A 17,420-nucleotide genomic window follows, 5' to 3' on the forward strand; every position below is an offset into this window, starting at 1 on the left:
TTCCCTTTGCTCATCTGTTGTGTTTCTTAAATTCCACATATGAGGTATGTGGAATTTAAGAAACACAATAGATGAACATAGAAGGGGGGGGACAAACCAGAAAACATACTCTTAACTCTAGAGAACAGACTGAGAGTTATGGGGGTGGGGGGTGGTAAATGGGTGAAGGGGATTAAGGATGCACTTGTCTCGATGAGCACCAGATGATGTGTGGAAATGTTGAATCACTATACTGTACACCTGAAACTAGTATTACACTGTACATTACCTGGAATTTAATTTTTTTTATTTTCATTTATTTGAGAGAGAGAGAGAGAGAGCGCACGCGCACGCACAAGCAGGGGAGGGTCAGAGAGGGAGGGAGACACAGAATTCAAAGCAGGATCTAGGCTCCGAGCTGTCAGCAAAGAGCCTGACTGGGGAGGGGGGCAGGGGGGGCTTGAACCCACAGACCCCAAGATCATGACCTGAGCCTACATCAGACGCTTAGCCGACTGAACCACCCAGGCGCCCCTAGAATGTAAATAAAAACTTTTTAAAAATATCAGAATAGGGGCGCCTGGGTGCCTCAGTCAGTTAAGTGATCGACTCTTGGTTTCAGCTCAGTTCATGATCTCACGGTTCATGGGTTCAAGCCCCACGTCAAATACCACAGCTAGCAGCGTGGAGCCTGCTTGGGATTCTCTCCCCCCACCCCCCCCCCAGGTTCCCCATTTCATCTGCCCCTCCCCCACTTGCACTGTCTGTCTCTCTCTCTCTCTCTCTCAAAATAAATAAACTTAAAAAAAAAAGAAAAAAGAATAAAAAAATTAGTATTTCTTAGCTTTAAAAAAACATTATGGGGGGACTTGGGTGGCTCAGTTGGTTAAGCATCCGACTTTGGCTCAGGTCACGAGCTCACAGTTCTTGAGTTCAAGCCCTCTGTCGGGCTCTGTGCTGGCAGCTCAGAGCCTGGAGCTTGCTTTTCGGATTCTGTCTCCCCCTCTCTCTCTGCACCTCCCCCACTTGCACTCTGTCTCTCTCTCTCTCTCTCTCAAAAATAAACATTAAAAAAACAAAAAACAAAAAAAAAATAAACCAACTTTAAAGAAGTACCCAAATCACTAAAGAATTAGGTGCCAAGAGATGGAAGAAGTAAGGCAGTCATCTAAACCTCTCAGAGTAATTCATTAACTCTAAAGGTGTGAAAAAGGAAATTTCTGGCTTCTGCTTTGGGTGTAGAAAGCTGCAAAAAGCACTGCTCCCACAGTCAGAGAATCATCTCACCAGGCAGTCTAAAAATTCACTCTTCGTAAACACATCAGATCACAGAAGTCACCGGGCAACCAATTCACCTCCAACTGAATGAAAGGCACTTCCGAAGAGAGGTGGGACACAAGCATTCGCTTAATCTGGAGAAGAGGCCATTTCATGTCAGACAAGCAGCCTAAGAAGAGCTCAGTTGAAACCTTTGAACAGATGGCTGATGTCCAAGTGTGAGACACTGTGAGAACACAGGACACCTGTGACCCAGAGACACAGGTAAGCTGCAACCCACTCAAAGCGTCTCTCTGCCCCCCTCTCTGGGCGCTCGCGCACAATGCTCGGGGCCGTGGCGACGAGTCCGGAGAACGTGCCAGTCACAGCCCGAAGCCCGGGAAGCAGAACAGCAGCAATATGGGGAAGGCACAAAGACCCACCCAGGTCTTCCTCGCTCATTTTCCCTGGTGGGCTGGTGAGGGCGGGACGGCAAGAAGGCACCTGCAGGGAAGACCAGCTGGTCACGGAGGAAGAGAAGGCGGGGAAAGGAGGCCTGGCCCCGGAGGAGGAGCAGGGCTGTGTTCTGGACGAGGACCACAACGGGCCTCCCCGGCCCGGCCCGATGGCGGGATCCCCGAGAACACACAACCCGGAGACCCGAGCGCGTGGGGTCTGCCGAAGAGTGAAGTGCACTCGCAACAGAAAAGTCCTGCCAATCTGTGCTCTCACCGCAACTCTCACTCGTCACTCGTGAGGATACAAAACAGTAGAGCCACACACTGGAACACACCGTGAAATTCTCTTTAAACAAACTTGCCTTTCTCCTCTCCCACGTATTTACAGAAGTGAAATGAAAATCCTGCGTTCACACCAAAACCTAAGAGTGAATATTTATGCCAACTGTATTCACAATCGCCAAATCTGGACCCAAATACTCCCTAACAGGAAGTGGACGTACTGTGGTGGGTGCCTCCGGAAGACAGAATCCTGCTCAGCGATAAAAAGGAAGCAGCTACATATATAAATGTACAGGTGATATATACAACGGCACAGGTGAGTCAAAAGGCCAGGAAAAAAAGTTAAAAAGGCCAGAATCAAAAGAATACATACCCTACAAGTCCATTTCTATGTTACTGCAAAGGCACAAAACTACAAGGACCTAAAGCAGGTAAGCGGCTGCCACAGCCAAACAGGAATCAGGGACTTTTCAGCGAGATGGACTGTTCTGGATTTTGTTGTGGTAGTGGTCATGCCCCTGTGCACAACCGTCGAAACCCACTAAATGGGTGAATTTCACTGTATATAAATTAAACCTCAATTTTTAAAATTGGGGGGGAAAGTTGGGGGCCCAAGACAAAGGAAACACGAATAGGAACTAGGGGCACCTGGGTGACTCAGTCAGTTAAGTGTCAGACTGTGGGCTCAAGTCATGATCTCATGGTTCGTGCTTTTGAGCCCCACATCAGGCTCTATGGTGACAGCTTAGAGCCTGGAGCCTGCTTCTGTGTCTCCCTCTCTCTCTCTGCCCCTCCCCCACTTTATTTTTGTCTCTCTCAAAAATAAATAAATGTTAAAAAAAATTGTTAAAATAACTGAAGCAAGAGAATGCTAGATGAGAGATGCAAAGAGGTATAAAAATATGACAAAGCATTTATACTATTAAGACTAAGAAACCAACTGGAATGCTTCCTTTGAATTCTTTCAAAAATATATTCAGTACAGCAAAGAGACACGAGGTCTGAATCTTAAGGAAAACAATCTTAAAAACAAAATATAGGGGCGCCTGGGTGGCTCAGTCGGTTAAGCGTCCGACGTCGGCCCAGGTCATGGTCTCACAGTTTGTGGGTTCGAGCCCCGCATTGGGCTCTGTGCTGACAGCTCAGAGCCTGGGGCCTGCTTCGGATCCTGTGTCTCCCTCTCTCTGCCCCTCCCCCATGTGTGCTCTGTCTGTCTCTCAAAAATAAATAAAAATGTAAAAAAAAAAAAAAAAAATTCAAAACAAAACATAATACATGATCAATGGGAAAAAATTATCAATCCAACAGAGAAAGTAGTGCCTTCAGAGAGCTCATATGATGATCACACAATCAAATGAACCGCTGAGAACTAACAAGTGCTACTAAGAAAAAACAAAGCAGGATTAACGTGTCGAGTGTCATGGGGACTGTTTGCTTTGTTTTTCAGCCTACACTTTTATTGTGAAAAATGTCAAGCCTCCCCCAAAATGCGGAACAAGCCACGTATGGGTGAGGTGTCTACTCTACTTCCAAGTGGAGATGCCAAGCAAACGACGGAGAGGAAAGTCTGCGCCTCAGAGAAAGGGGAGCCCTGGAAATATAAGCGTGGAAACAGAAGGGTTCATTGGCACGCAGACGGGACTTGGCGATCGCACTGGCAATGACCATTCCCAGCCAATGAGTACAGATGGCAGTTCACAGGCCGAGGACCCCAACTATAGAGGTGCGGAGTGTCCGCAGAAGCCAGCGAAACGTGAGGAGGCATGGGTGCCCAAAGCAAGAGTGAAAACATGTCAAGAAGATGGCAGTGGTCAACTGGTAAATGCTTTCATGCTTTTATTCGCGTCTTTCAAATGAGGCCTAAGAAACTCCAAGAATCAAAGCTGAATTGTACACAGACAGGTTTGAAAGAATGAAGAGAAGGAACGAGAGTATAAAACTTACGTTTACAGGTAACTATCAAAAAGATCAATCGTTACGCTAGAAGCTCGGCGTTATTTCTTCAGCTAGGAAGAGCGAGCTGGGGATACTGTGTCCTGCTCGGAGGAGACGAGGGCCACGTGACCGTCTACTGCTCTGTTGTACGATCACCTAAGCCCACAGATGTGCTTTACCCCAATCACACACAGAGACATCAGTCACAAACCTAAAAGTACTAAAAAAAAAAATTCCATCCGTATTTACATACCAAGCTTGTACTCTGAATTCTCTCTCTAGCCAACTCCCCGCCTGTCACTAATGCCCACACCAGCTGCTTTCCTTCTCTGACCTGATTTTGACTTCTACACCAACAGAGACCAGGGAGCTCGCAGAGTCCTCAGACACCGAGCGCTCGAGGACTGGGACTGGCCGTTTGCTGATGTCCACTTCCGCTTCAGCATCCTCTTCTGCAGACTGTTCTTTGATTTCTGCTGTAAACAAGAGAATATAAAAAGTCACTCGCGCACTGAAACAATCTTTGACGAATTCATCTATAAAGTGTACACTGCAAAAGAAGAGTGAAAGAGCGACGGCAATGCTTCATTAACACAGGGAAAGTTTCTGAATGTAATCGATGGCATGGCTTAGATTTACGCTCTACTGCAAAACGATCATCAAAGCAACGTAAAACACGGCACACTGTTCTTTGTGCCAACTGACTCAGCCAAGTGTCATCTAGTAAAGACTGTTAACCTTATTTTTAGGATTACAGTGGTTCATCTATAGAACAAATGCATTTCAGTGTAACTCACTGAAAAGGTTGGGGGTGCCTGGTGGCTCAGTCGGTTAAGCATGTGACTCTTGATTTCAGCTCAGGTCATGATCTCACAAGATCAAGCCCCATATAGGGCTCTGTGCTGACAGTATGGGGTCTGCTGAGGATTCTCTCTTTCCCTCTCTCTGCCCCTCCCTCGTTTGCACGCAAGTGTGCGCGTGCTGTCTCTCTCTCAGAATAAATTTTACAAAATGGTTCTTTACAAATAAAATCATTAATTTAAAAAAATCACTACAGTCTTAATTATCAGAGATTCTAAAAGTAAACGCTTAAACAGTGCCTGGGTGGCTCAGTTGGTTAAGCATCCAACTTCCGACTTCGGCTCAAGTCATGATCTCACGGTTCGTGGGTGCGAGCCCCGCATCAGGCTCTGTGCGGACGGCTCAGAGCCTGGAACCTGCTTCGGATTCTGTGTCTCCCTTCTCTGCCCTTCCTCCACTTGCACTCTTTCTCTCTCTCCCTCTCTCCCTCAAAAATAAATGAAAATGTTAAAAAAAAATTAAAGTAAATAATCGAAATTCAGAGCACATCTGGACTCCACTGCCTTTTTCATTTATCCTCAAGACTCCAACCCCAGACACCTGACACGTATTCGATCATATCAGGAGGCAACCGACCAAACACCACGGCCTCACGCTTCTGTCTGAATAAAAGTGACCCACCCCCTCTCTTAGACCGCATCACTGGACGTTCACAGGTACCGCCCTTCCACCGGCGCTCCAGACGCAACTCCACGCTCCAGTCGGTCCTTCTTTTCTAGCTCGAAATTCACGGAGACCTTTCCCCACCACGACTCCAAACACAAGAAACAAACAAAACGCACTCACAGTCCTTCAAGCTTCTCTTCTCTGTCTTTGCTTTGTCTTCCCAGTAAAATTCATGAAATGGGACTCTGGAGGGACTGCACCTTCTCTAACGGACAGCCTCCCACCGCAGCGCTGTTCTCTCCACCGCCGCCGCCAGCAACAGAACTGACGGTCCAGGGGCTACCCGCCAACCTTCGAACGCTGTAGAAACTCATCTGGCACTAAGGACAGCCTCCTCCCCAGGGAAATGTTCCTCCCCCTTTTCTCAGCGGGAGGTGTAACGGATTACTCCAGGCTTCAGAGGCATAAAGACTGGCTCTCGAGTACCAGCTCTGCCGGCCCCCATCTGTACAATTCACGGAGCCCCCTCCCGAAGTCTGCAGACCGACAACACTACCACGTATCTCACGAGGTGGCGAAGGAAAATTAAACGACCTAGTATCTGTCTCTTGAGCTGTTTTCTTTCAGACCTCTAAATGTGGAAACAGCCCCCGGGATGTCTTTTATGTGCTCTCTCTTCTGGAAGAACTTCACTGTTACCCAGGTTTTCACAGTCTCCTCCGGACTTCATGGTCTTCAACTGCCATCTGTGGCCCTGGCCCCTCCCCTGAGTTGCTAGACCTTACTTTAACTGCACTCTAGACATTTCTAGCAGCCTCGACACTAAATTCCACACCACACCTGATCTCGTATCTCTTCAGTCTGACTTTCCTCTGTGACTATCAAAATCTTCTAAATTCATAACGAATTTGAGGTAAGTATTTTGACAATTAATTTTGAGAACTATTAATTGTTCAGTTACAAAAACTACAAATAATCATAAGCCTTGTCAAATCATAAAATGAATGATGAAATAAAGCAGCGACCAGGCGGTCTGGGTTCTCCTATTTAAAACAGCATTGTTCTGGAGGGTCTGGCCGGCTCAGTCGGTGGAGCGTGCAACTCTTGATCTCAGGGTTGTGAGTTCGAGTCCTACACTGGGCTCAATTAAATTACTTAAAAATAAAATCTTTAAAATAAGTAAAAATAAAAATAAAATAGCATTCTTTCGTAAACCCGAAATAGAAAAGTTAGCCATAAACCAAGTGCTTGTGGGCCTATCAATCAGACTGCCTATCTGATCTACCCCCAGCCACAAAACTGACACAGAGTGCCTAGAATCAAATCTACAAATATAAAATATATTTACAGCAAAGGATGATAAACAGATTTGCAAGCTTTACTAGCATATTAAATTTCTTTATGACAAAAGACACCATGAACAAAATGAAAAAGGACATCAGAGATTAAAAGAAAATACATGTGATCTGTATACACCGATAGGTATCCAAATCCAGAATATGTAATGTAAAGAACTTCGCCGGTGCACCAGGCATGGACAGGGGATAAAATCCATACTCTCTTTTACATGCAAGTTGCAGTATGGCACTAACTTCTTAGCTACTGACTTTATTTCTCAACCTTCTTGGTAGCTAATCACGTCAAGTTCTCACCAGCAGAGGATGACCAAAAGTCCCCGTGGGTCCTCTATGTCGCCTAACAGGAAGGGATTTGCCCTGGACTAAATGATGCTCCCTCTTTCCTGTGGACCGGAACACGGACACATCAGCAACCCAGACGCAACGTGGCAGATGAGAACAACATTCTCGTGAAGGGCAGAGAAACAAGATGAAAGGAACGTGGGTCCAGAAACAACCACAGGGAGCAAAGATGACCCATCAGCCTGAACCTCTCACTTTCAGAAATTCTACACGAAAGAAAAATTAATGTGTTTTATTTACACCACCGAGATGCCCTGAGCACATGTTTGAGGCCTCTGTTATAGCATTTTAACCCAAGCCCCAATTAACACGGAAGCCAGTAGAAGGAGTGGGGAACTGCCAAAGCAAACACTTCAAATGTGGGTTGGTGATCAGGCAATGAGAAGTGATACCGGAGTTTGGAAATCACCCGACCCTTTTTATGCCGTATTTGGTAGATCTGTGATCTGCAATACGTTGGAAAGCAGATCGGGGCCTCCAGAGCCTAAAGCCCTGGGGGAAGCATCTGGAAAGATCCAAAAGTTATTTTCTGTTGCCTGTCCTCTGGTGCTTTTATGACCGAAAAGAGGAAGTAATATGATTCTACCAGACACATGGATTCCCTCTATTATATTCAAAGCACTATAAAATGACCATATTTAAAATGCCTTTGAGGAAGCATTTCCTTTCCACCCAGAGATGCCCTGAGCACATGTGGACATGCTCTTTTTGTACCATCCCCCTTCCTAGGCAAGGGTAAGAGTCAAGATAAGGAGAATAAGAGTACCTCAAAAGGTCACGAATCATGAGCCACACGGGCCAGGGTCATGCGCCATTACATCTCCCGGCAGCATTTTTCTCCTCAGGGCCCACTCTGTTGAGCCTCCACCCCCAAACTGAACTCCATCCGACAGGGTGCAGCCTGTCTGCTCTCCGGTGTGTGCTGCTATCTACCACTTACAGCCTCTCGTCGAAATTTTTCTCCAAACTGTAGCACGATCCCAACTATTTCCTTATTTTCATCTCCTTCACAAAGAAAATGCACAACGCTTTTAACATGTTTAGCAGCTCTTTTTGCTCATAACTAAGAGGAAACCAGTAGGCAGACTGTCTCTCCACGTGTGTCTGTCTCCCTGTCTCCCTCTCGTTCTCAAATTAGACCAGAAGGAGGTGGCAGGGTTAAACACGAAATGTCAACGGTAGGTTCGCAGGTTTTCAGGTACTCAGTCCTTAGAAACTAGGCTCCCTGCATTTCAGAGGGGAAAAAACAGACTCAGACTACAGGGAGTTTGTGCTTCTGGTTTGGCTTGGTTTGTTTGTTTTAAGTGGGATCTGGAACGGGCTTGACCCACAAAGAAGGTAACAGTAAGGCAGGCTTCATGAGTTCCTGCTATTCTCCTTCTGCTTCCAGCTCTTACTGCCACTGAGTCGGCCCAGGATCCTACCCTGGATCTGCTGAAGGCACAGTAGGGATTGATGGATTTTTGGTTTGGACTTTGTTGTTCTGGTCATTTGTCTTCAAAGAAATAAGGAGAAATAAAGAGGAATCTCATGACCACTATCTGGGGGGCCAGACCCAGCCACAAAATAGAAACTGAAAAAAATATCCCTAAATATGTGAAATGACACATAAAACTCTTCATTTAGCAGGATAAATTAGATCTTACTATCTGTCAAAGTCAAGGCAGGACAATGAAACTAATGTTTATGTCTCTCTCTTCTCCTGGCCTGAGTCTTCGAAAAGTTGCCAAAGTTTCCATCAAAAAGAATGAAATCTTGCCATTTGCAACTATGCGAATGGAACTGAAGGGGATTATGCTAAGTGAAATTAGAGAAAGACAAATATCATAGGACTTCACTCCTATGTGGAATTTAAGATACAAAACAGATGAACATAGGGGAAGGGAAGCAAAAATAATATAAAAACAGGGAGGGGGACAAAAACATAAGAGACTCTTAAATATAGAAAACAAACTGAGAGTTGCTAGAGGGGTTATGGGTGGGGGGTGGCTAAACAGGCAAGGGGCACTGAGGAAGACACTTGTTGGAATGAGCACTGGGTGTTATACGTAGGGGATGAATCACTGGAATCTACTCCTGAAATCATTATTGCACTCTATGCTGACTTGGATGTGAGATAGATAGATAGATAGATAGATAGATAGATAGATAGATAGATAAAATAAAAAATAAAAAAAAAATTGCCAGAGTTTCACAGCAGAATGTGAAACGGATTGCTGTGGTTGAAAATGATGTCATCCAGGGGCACCTGGGTGGCTCAGTCGGTTAAGCGTCTGACTTCAGCTTAGGTCATGATCCCGCAGTCTGTGAGTTGGAGCCCCGCGTCGGGCTCTGTGCTGACGGCTCCGAGGCTGGAGCCTGCTTCAGATTCGGTCTTGGTCTCTGTCTGTCTGTCTCTCTCTGCCCCTCCCCAGCTCACACTCTGTTTCTCGGAAATAAATAAAAATCTTTTTAAAATTTTGTTTAAAGAAAAGAAAAAGAAAACGATGTCATCTAAATATCTAACCAGAGATAGTCTGGTGAAATGACTATAAACTCAGTGACAACTGACGGGATAGTTCTGATGCCAGTACTTGGTTATCCACAGTTCACTACTAAAAATGCACTCTACAACACCACCCTGTGCCTGTGTCTAAACCATAAAACGGCCCAGGCTCGGCTACTCTGCCAGCTTGCGGTTTTTGCATTTCAGAGCATTCTTTTCGTTCAAACGGCTAACAGCCCAAAACCATGAAATGGGAGTGCTTTTTACATTTTAAAACTTCCAGTGTTCTATTTTTCTTTGATATAAAATATTCCATGTATCTTTCTCCTTATTTTGAACTTGATCTAAAATAAAGGCAACGCTGCTTGGTCAGAAAATGCTTTAAAGCCACAAAGTCCATCGTGACCACGGGGATGACAGAGAGGGGATTTTATCCGTGGTCCTTACCTGTGTTTCCTATTGAACCACTAGGTGGCACATGTGCAGAGGTAACTACACTGAAGAACCTAATCACGTGTGAGGAAGTTCCTAAGAGAACGTGTACAGCCTGTGCGTCTCATTCAACGGCATTGCCTAAGAGCTGTGTAAATCTATGGGGTCACAATGGCAAATTAGATCTAACTCCTGCCCTTACACAATGCCATTCCTCCCATGACTCTTACTTAACCCCAAATGGTTGCTTTTGTGAATGAACAGCAAAGGCTGTTTTAGTCTGCTGTATTAGTTAAAATCAAAGGCTTGGAGTCAAATGGTCCAGAATCTGCATTTCCAAGCAATGTGACCTTGGCAAGTCAGCTCAGCTCAATTTCAGTTTGTTAATCATTTAAAAGATAGCTAACACCACCTGGTATAAAATTGTCTTTAGGATTAGAAAAGACAATACGCGTAAAACATTCAGCCCAACGCCTTAAGTATATGGCAAATGTAGGTATGTGGTTGCTATTCTGATAATCTACATTCACACACTACATTCTATCTATTTACTTTCCCATCTAGTTGGGTATTACCCACTAAGATATCAAACTCTTCTTGATGTCAGATCACACATTATTAAATTATACTGTGGGAAGCGATAAGGATTAAGAGAATATTATCAGCTCCTGGTTCTGTGCTGGGAGGTAACCAATCATTATTTTAATTTTTTTTTAAATTTATTTTAGAGAGAGGGAGAGAAAAATAGTGTGGGAGAGAGGGGCGGACAGAGAGAGGCAGAATCTCAAGCAGTCTCCATGCTCAGAGCAGAGCTTGACATTGGGCTTGAGCCCACAACCCTGGGATCATGACCTGAGACCAAACCAAGAGTGAGGCGCTCAAGCGACCGACCCACCCAGGTGCCCCAATAAATCATGACTTTATAATGATTTGTACCGAACAAAATTTGGAGTAACTATTGTGTGCCACACCTTCTACTCAAATGGCAGCCTGTATAAAAATAGAGGCAGGGTTCCCATCCTCGATGGATCTAGTCAGTAGCTAGTGGAAGATAACAATAGGACAGCATACTTGTCAGGACGGATGTACAGGTGTAACAAGAATCAAGGGAAAAGGGGGGAGTACAGCTTAGAAGGCTTCAAAAAGGCATTCAAAGCCCAGCAAAAACTGAAAGGACAGGGGCGCCCGGGTGGCTCAGTCAGTTGAGTGACTAGATTTCGGCTCAGGTCACGATCTCACGGTTCATTGGTTTGAGCCCCGCATCGGGCAGCACAAAGCCTGCGTGGGATTCTATCCATCTCTCTCTCTCAAAATATATAAAAACTTAAAAATAAAAAATAAAAATAAATAAAATTGAAAGGACAAATAGAGGTATGCCTAATAGTTCTTTCGCTTAATTCTTCTCTTCTAAAAAAGAATAGTAATAGCTGATATATTATCCTCATTTAAAAGATAAGGAAACTAAAGTCGGACAGTGAAACTAGCCTGAGACAACACATCTAATGGGGAGCAGAACTGGGGTGTAAAATGAGGCTTGTGGGGACTCCACGGGGCAAGGGCATCTTGCTACACCCACTGCCCAGCACAGTCTCTCCCCGAGTACGGGGTTTCCTGGATAGATTAATTTAAGGAGAAAGGTTAATATTTTACTAGCACCATGTTACAGAAGGAATCATCTGAAGATCCCTTCATGGAATATGAAGAATATGAAACGAAACCTGAAAATACGGTTCTTCTCTTTGTTTTTCAAGCACTGCTGAATAAAATTATCAAGATAGCATTTACCTCACAACCAAGTCATAGAAATAATACGTTTTTATTTTGGACAATTAGGAAATTATTTCCTTCAAAGGTTAAATAATTCTTTGTATATACCCTAAAACTATATTCAGTAAACTCACCACCATAACCGCATAACAGACTATAAGATGTCAAAAATATTGCAGAGTCTTAAAAAAAAAAAAAAAAAAAAAAATTAAAGTTCCAGAGTCTACTTATGGCCTCCCTTAACAATACATAGCACATTCTTTCAAAGCACCCTCTTTGAATGAATTTTTAAACTGTATTTAATCTAGGCTTCTAGGATGTTGGGAGGGAAAATTCATCTTTATTTTACTAATCATTGAAATTTAGAATTCTAAAAACTCATTTCATTATGAATATATGCTCAAGCAGAGTGATACAGCGGTACCTGTGGCCCTGTCGCCAACAGAAAGCAGGTTACTTCTTACCACATTCAGTGTTTGCAGATATATCATTTACCCTCATCATTACTTGAAAATTACAGTAATTATTAAATAGAAGTTACAATTTAAGTGTAAATCTTTTAAAAACACGTTATACAGTTACAAATTTGGCTTTTACACTTTTCATAAAATTTCAATCTAATCATTTATCTATACAACCTTAAATATTTTACTTTATTTATTTAAAAACTATATTTGGAAAAGAGCCTGGGGTCAATGGCACTCCACTAGACCATGTGCTCTACAAAAACAGGCATCGTATCTGTTTTACAAACCATTCAGAGCAAAATCTGGATGATGTCCAATAACTGTTTGATTAATTATATATGATGCAATATCAAGGAAACAGACAAATCTCATTGTCTACATATACATAAAGAATCACAAAAAACACAGAGAAAAATACACACAGTATTTTACATGGACTAGTATTTACTAATTACGTCAGCAAACACCAGCATCCATTTTCTACCTGTTACCCAAATAATATGCCTTCTTTTATGCTTTAGTCAAACATTAAATAGAGAAAAAAATTATTTCTCTCTCCTAACCTCCTTTACCTCCACAAAATGGTGATACCATTCATGCTTCCCTTATACTAAGATTACAGAACAAAACATCGCTAAGAAAATGTGTAATCACACCCTTTCCGTCTTTTGAACAGCAGTGGTCAAAATAAGCCTGCATTCTGACAGTTGTATTTTCCGTTGTGTTTGTATCTCACTGAACCTAGTGTATCCCCTACATCCAAAATGTGTTGTAAAGCGGAAGAATCAGCACTATATAACAGTCATCCCATCTTTATTCGCGAAAATACTTAAAATACTGACACTGATCAATAATATGAAGAGAGTCACTACCGTCATAGAGCCAGGTAAAGATTTCAAACATAAGCAACCAAAAATAAATACACAAAAACGTAAAATACTGGTTTTCTCTTGGAGTTAACACTTTTACAGCTAACTTAGTCTCTTTATACTTATCCATAATTCTATAAGTTTTCACAAATATGCATTATTGTTATCATTTTAATGTAATTTTTTAAAATGCAAACACAAAAGGATTAAGAATAAGAGTCCAACAATTATCAAGAACCAAAGAACATAGTGACATTAATTAAAACAGTAATTGTTAAAAGTTATCTGCCCTCTGGATATTTTATTTAGTTGTTAAAAGTATGTCATTTAGTTTTCTATATGATTTTTTTAAAGTGTGTGTGTGTGTTTTTTTAAGTTTATTTACTTATTTTGAGAGAGACTGAGACAGCACAAGTACAGGAGGAACAGAGAGAGGAGGAGAGAGAGAATCCCAAGCAGGCTCCAGGCTGCCAGCGTAGAGCCCAATGCAGGGCTTGAACCCACACAGCCATGAGATCATGACCTGAGCCAAAACCAAGAGTCGAAAGCTTAACTGACTGAGCCACCCAGGGGCCCCTAAAAGTATGTTCTTAATGGTTATTAATTGTTTGCAATTAATACAAGAAACTAAAAGCCAACAAGTTAAAGATACATCTTCACCATATAATAGTTGTGTACAGCAATCTTAATCTTCTGAGTCTTTATTTGGCCTAAAGATTCAATGCAGATAATACAAAAAGAATACTTAAAAAAATATCTTGACAGTTAATGTTCAATAAATGCTTACCATATCCTAGGCGATGGTGTAAGTGATTAACATGTGTTAACTTACTGAAGCATTACAATGATCATATGAAGATAGCTTCTAAGCCTGGGATTTTACACAAGCTACTAAGTTGGTCTGTTACTGTTTCACAGATGCTAGCAGAAGATACAGTCCTGGATCAAAGACAAAGGACTTTGGGGTGCCTGGGTGGCTCAGTCGGTTAAGCTTCCAACTCCTGGTTTCAGCTCGTCATGATCTCATGGTTTGTGAGTTCAAGCCCCCCCATCAGGCTCTGTACTGACAGTGTGGAGCCTGCTTGGGATTCTCTCCCACCCTCTCTCTCTCTGCCCCTCCCATGGTCTCTCTAAAAAATGAATAAACTTAAAAAAAAAAACCAAAGGACTTTATTACTCAATGCACAGCAAACAGCACAAGCAGGAGGATACCGCTGTCAGTTCCCTTTTGGCCCCTACATCTTATGGAGGCCACACCATGGGCCCAAATGAATGCCTGTGCTCACAGTGAACTGCATTACAAGGAAGGAACAAAGAGTGTGGGGAACCCACTGCTTTTATAGTAAGCATTAAACATGCCCACTCTGTCCCCGAGGGAGGACAATGACTCATTCTTCAAGGCTAGGTGCTTTAAGCACAAACCCTGAGAAATGGCCCGGATAAGGAACAGTCAAGGCCTTACATTCTTGGCATACACAACGAGATATGTCAAGTGCAAGAGACCCACGGAGGAATATCTCCCAACAGCAGCTACTATCAACATTTCCATTTTACAGATAAGAAAGCAAGATAAGAGATTAAGGAACTTTGCTCAAGAATACAATTGGGGGTGGGGGGGAGGGCATGGAGCTGGCTTAGTTGGTACAGCATGTGACTCTTGATCTCAGGGTTGTGAGTTCGAACCCCAGATTGGGTGTAGAGATTACTTAAGAATAAAATTTAAAAAAAAAAAAAAAAAAGGAATACAATTAGAAGAGGAGCCTGGATTCCAACACAGGCAGTCTGACTCCAGAGCTGAATCTGCTAACCACTTCTCAGTGTGGTTAGTATGAGTTGAAGGGAAGAAATTAAAGAAAACAAAATAACGGCACAACTGCAAACAAGAGGGCGTACATAAAGCAACAACTCTGAAAACTGTGTTAGCATGTGGAGGACCAACTACAGAAAAATCTACAAACAGAAGAAGTGATGAAGGAAGATGAGTAACACAATGTGCATACTTACTACTGCTTGACAAAGAAAATGAAATGGAAAAAATATTCAAAGATTCTGTGGAGGAGAACATTCTCCAAACAAAGGCAGGATCAAACCTGTGGACTTAATCTGCAGATCAAAGCAGCAGAAAAGAATGAGCTGCCCACCAGTCAGTTGCAGCCCTTCACAGGAGAAGCAGATATAAGGTGAAGAAACAGATGGAGGGTTTCCACAACATGACCTGTAAGTGTAACCTATGTAGTTAGAGACAGACATATGATCTAGACCGGTCCTAGAATTCTGTTTAGCTGATACACGTGCATGCTCCCTCTGCTTTGATATGGATGAGAAATAACGCAGCACTCAAGACGGCATGTAGCCATCTTCTATCCAGAGAGGCTAGCCACAGAATGAAGCTAAATCAAAAAAAGAAAGAAAAGAAAAAAACAAAAAGCCCAAAGAAAGAAGGATGGAAAGGAAAGAAAAAGGCAGAGAGATGCAATGAACCAGGACTTCATGACTAGAATAAGCCTGAATAGGGTCACCTTAAACCCGTGTCACCTCTGAGCATGACAGTATGTTGACCCATAGATTTCCTCCTTTCTTGTCGTTTGAATTCTATTATTTTAATAATATCTTAGCTGACCAAATATAATAAATGGATATCAAGTTTCATATACGATGCAAGAGGACAAAAGGGACTATACATTCTATTCAGTGCCCAGAAAAATTTACATAAGCCACATATTAGGATTCAAAGAAAACTCCCAGAGAATCTATTTCCTCTAACAGGAGACTAGGTAATTTGAAACAAGCCAACCATTAAAGACAAATAAGAAAGTTGACAGAAATACCTTAAAAACAAACAAGTCTTAAAAGCAACAACAACAAACATGCACAAGGCAGTGAGGAATTACCAGATGAAGCTCCTGGAGAGAAGCAGTGAGGAAGGTGGGCCTCGCACACCGGGCTGCATTTCCCACGGGCCAGTCGGCCCTCAGAAAGAGGCAACCGAGAGACTGCACTTCTGACTTACCACAGACTTGGGCATGGTCCTAGAAGTCTACAACCATCAGGGAACGAGGGTTCGAGGATGGCAGGAGCCCCAGAAGGCTGGACGTTAAAGACTGAGAGTGAACCAGAAATAAACCAATACTTGCAAGGATTGCTACAAGCTGAGTCACATGCTCGGAACAGAAAATACACCCATGAAATCCAACTGAGGTGTCCCAGATTACTAGTGCCATTAAAGTACCTGGGGGAAAAAATCAGAGAAAAACTATCTGTGTAAAGAACAACAGAACAAAGCAAAACAACAACAACAAAAAACCAACCCACAATTTTCTTCTATATATAATCTGTCGAATACACACTGTCTGGTATACGAGCACATGTAATCAGCTGTGTGAGGAGACAAGACAGCAAGAACAAGAGTGAGCAGAAACAATGGAAACAGAGGCTCCAGACACTGAAATAATCAAACAAAACCTCTAAGCCAACTGTATTTACTATGCTGAAGATAATAAGCCCAGGCATTAAAATTCTCAGGAATGGTTCTACCATAAAAAGTGATGCTGCAAATATGAAAGATGTTAAGAGATTTTTTTTTCAACGTTTTTTATTTATTTTTGGGACAGAGAGAGACAGAGCATGAACGGGGGAGGGGCAGAGAGAGAGAGGGAGACACAGAATCGGAAACAGGCTCCAGGCTCTGAGCCATCAGCCCAGAGCCCGACGCGGGGCTCGAACTCACGGACCGCGAGATCGTGACCTGGCTGAAGTCGGACGCTTAACCGACTGCACCACCCAGGCGCCCCAAGAGATTTTAAAATAATAAATGGACTCGGCTCAAATGTTTACCAGCAGATTAGACCATGTCAAAAGGGGACATGTAAACTGGAACATCTGTTTAGAATGATCTGTCTAAAATAAAGAACAGAGGAACAAGTGCGTTAAAAAAAATACAAAAAAAAAAAAAGGACGATAAATGACAACAAATATAGTGACACAGTCTAATAAACATTTAATTAGAATAAAGAAAAACGTGGCAAAAGCAGTACTAGAATATATATCAGCTCAGAATTTTCCAAAACCAATGAAGATTTCAAGAAATCTCAAATTCCAAAATGTACAAAGTGTGTAAAACCAACATAACATAAGAAAATTTAAAACTCGTAACAAAAATAAGGAGAAAACCTACACAGATACTGGAAATTTTATATGCGTTCTCGGACACCTCGCAAGTCAAAGGAAAGATCCAAACTACGATTGAAAACAATTGAGAAAACAAGGAGTAAGAGACGGAGTCAAGACGGTAGAGTGGTGTGGGGACCCTGAGCCTGTCTCCT

General features: G+C 42.7%; 1 protein-coding gene across 21 annotated transcripts in view; it reads right to left on the reverse strand.

Moving 5' to 3' along the window:
• Nucleotides 1–17,420, reverse strand: part of KMT2C (lysine methyltransferase 2C) — a 285,080-nt gene that overhangs the window by 168,794 nt on the left and 98,866 nt on the right. For 18 of the 21 annotated variants that reach the window (XM_078437246.2, XM_078437208.2, XM_078437257.2 and 15 more), the window contains one exon: nt 4,246–4,387. In XM_078437246.2, coding sequence (XP_078293372.2) covers nt 4,246–4,387 — 142 coding nt within the window. The remainder of the gene's footprint in view (nt 1–4,245; nt 4,388–17,420) is intronic. The other 3 variants (XM_078437307.2, XM_078437247.2, XM_078437232.2) reach the window with 1 other exon arrangement.

Source organism: Panthera onca, chromosome A2 (assembly GCF_046562875.1).
Source record: "Panthera onca isolate mPanOnc1 chromosome A2, mPanOnc1 haplotype 2, whole genome shotgun sequence".
Taxonomy (NCBI): domain Eukaryota; kingdom Metazoa; phylum Chordata; class Mammalia; order Carnivora; family Felidae; genus Panthera; species Panthera onca.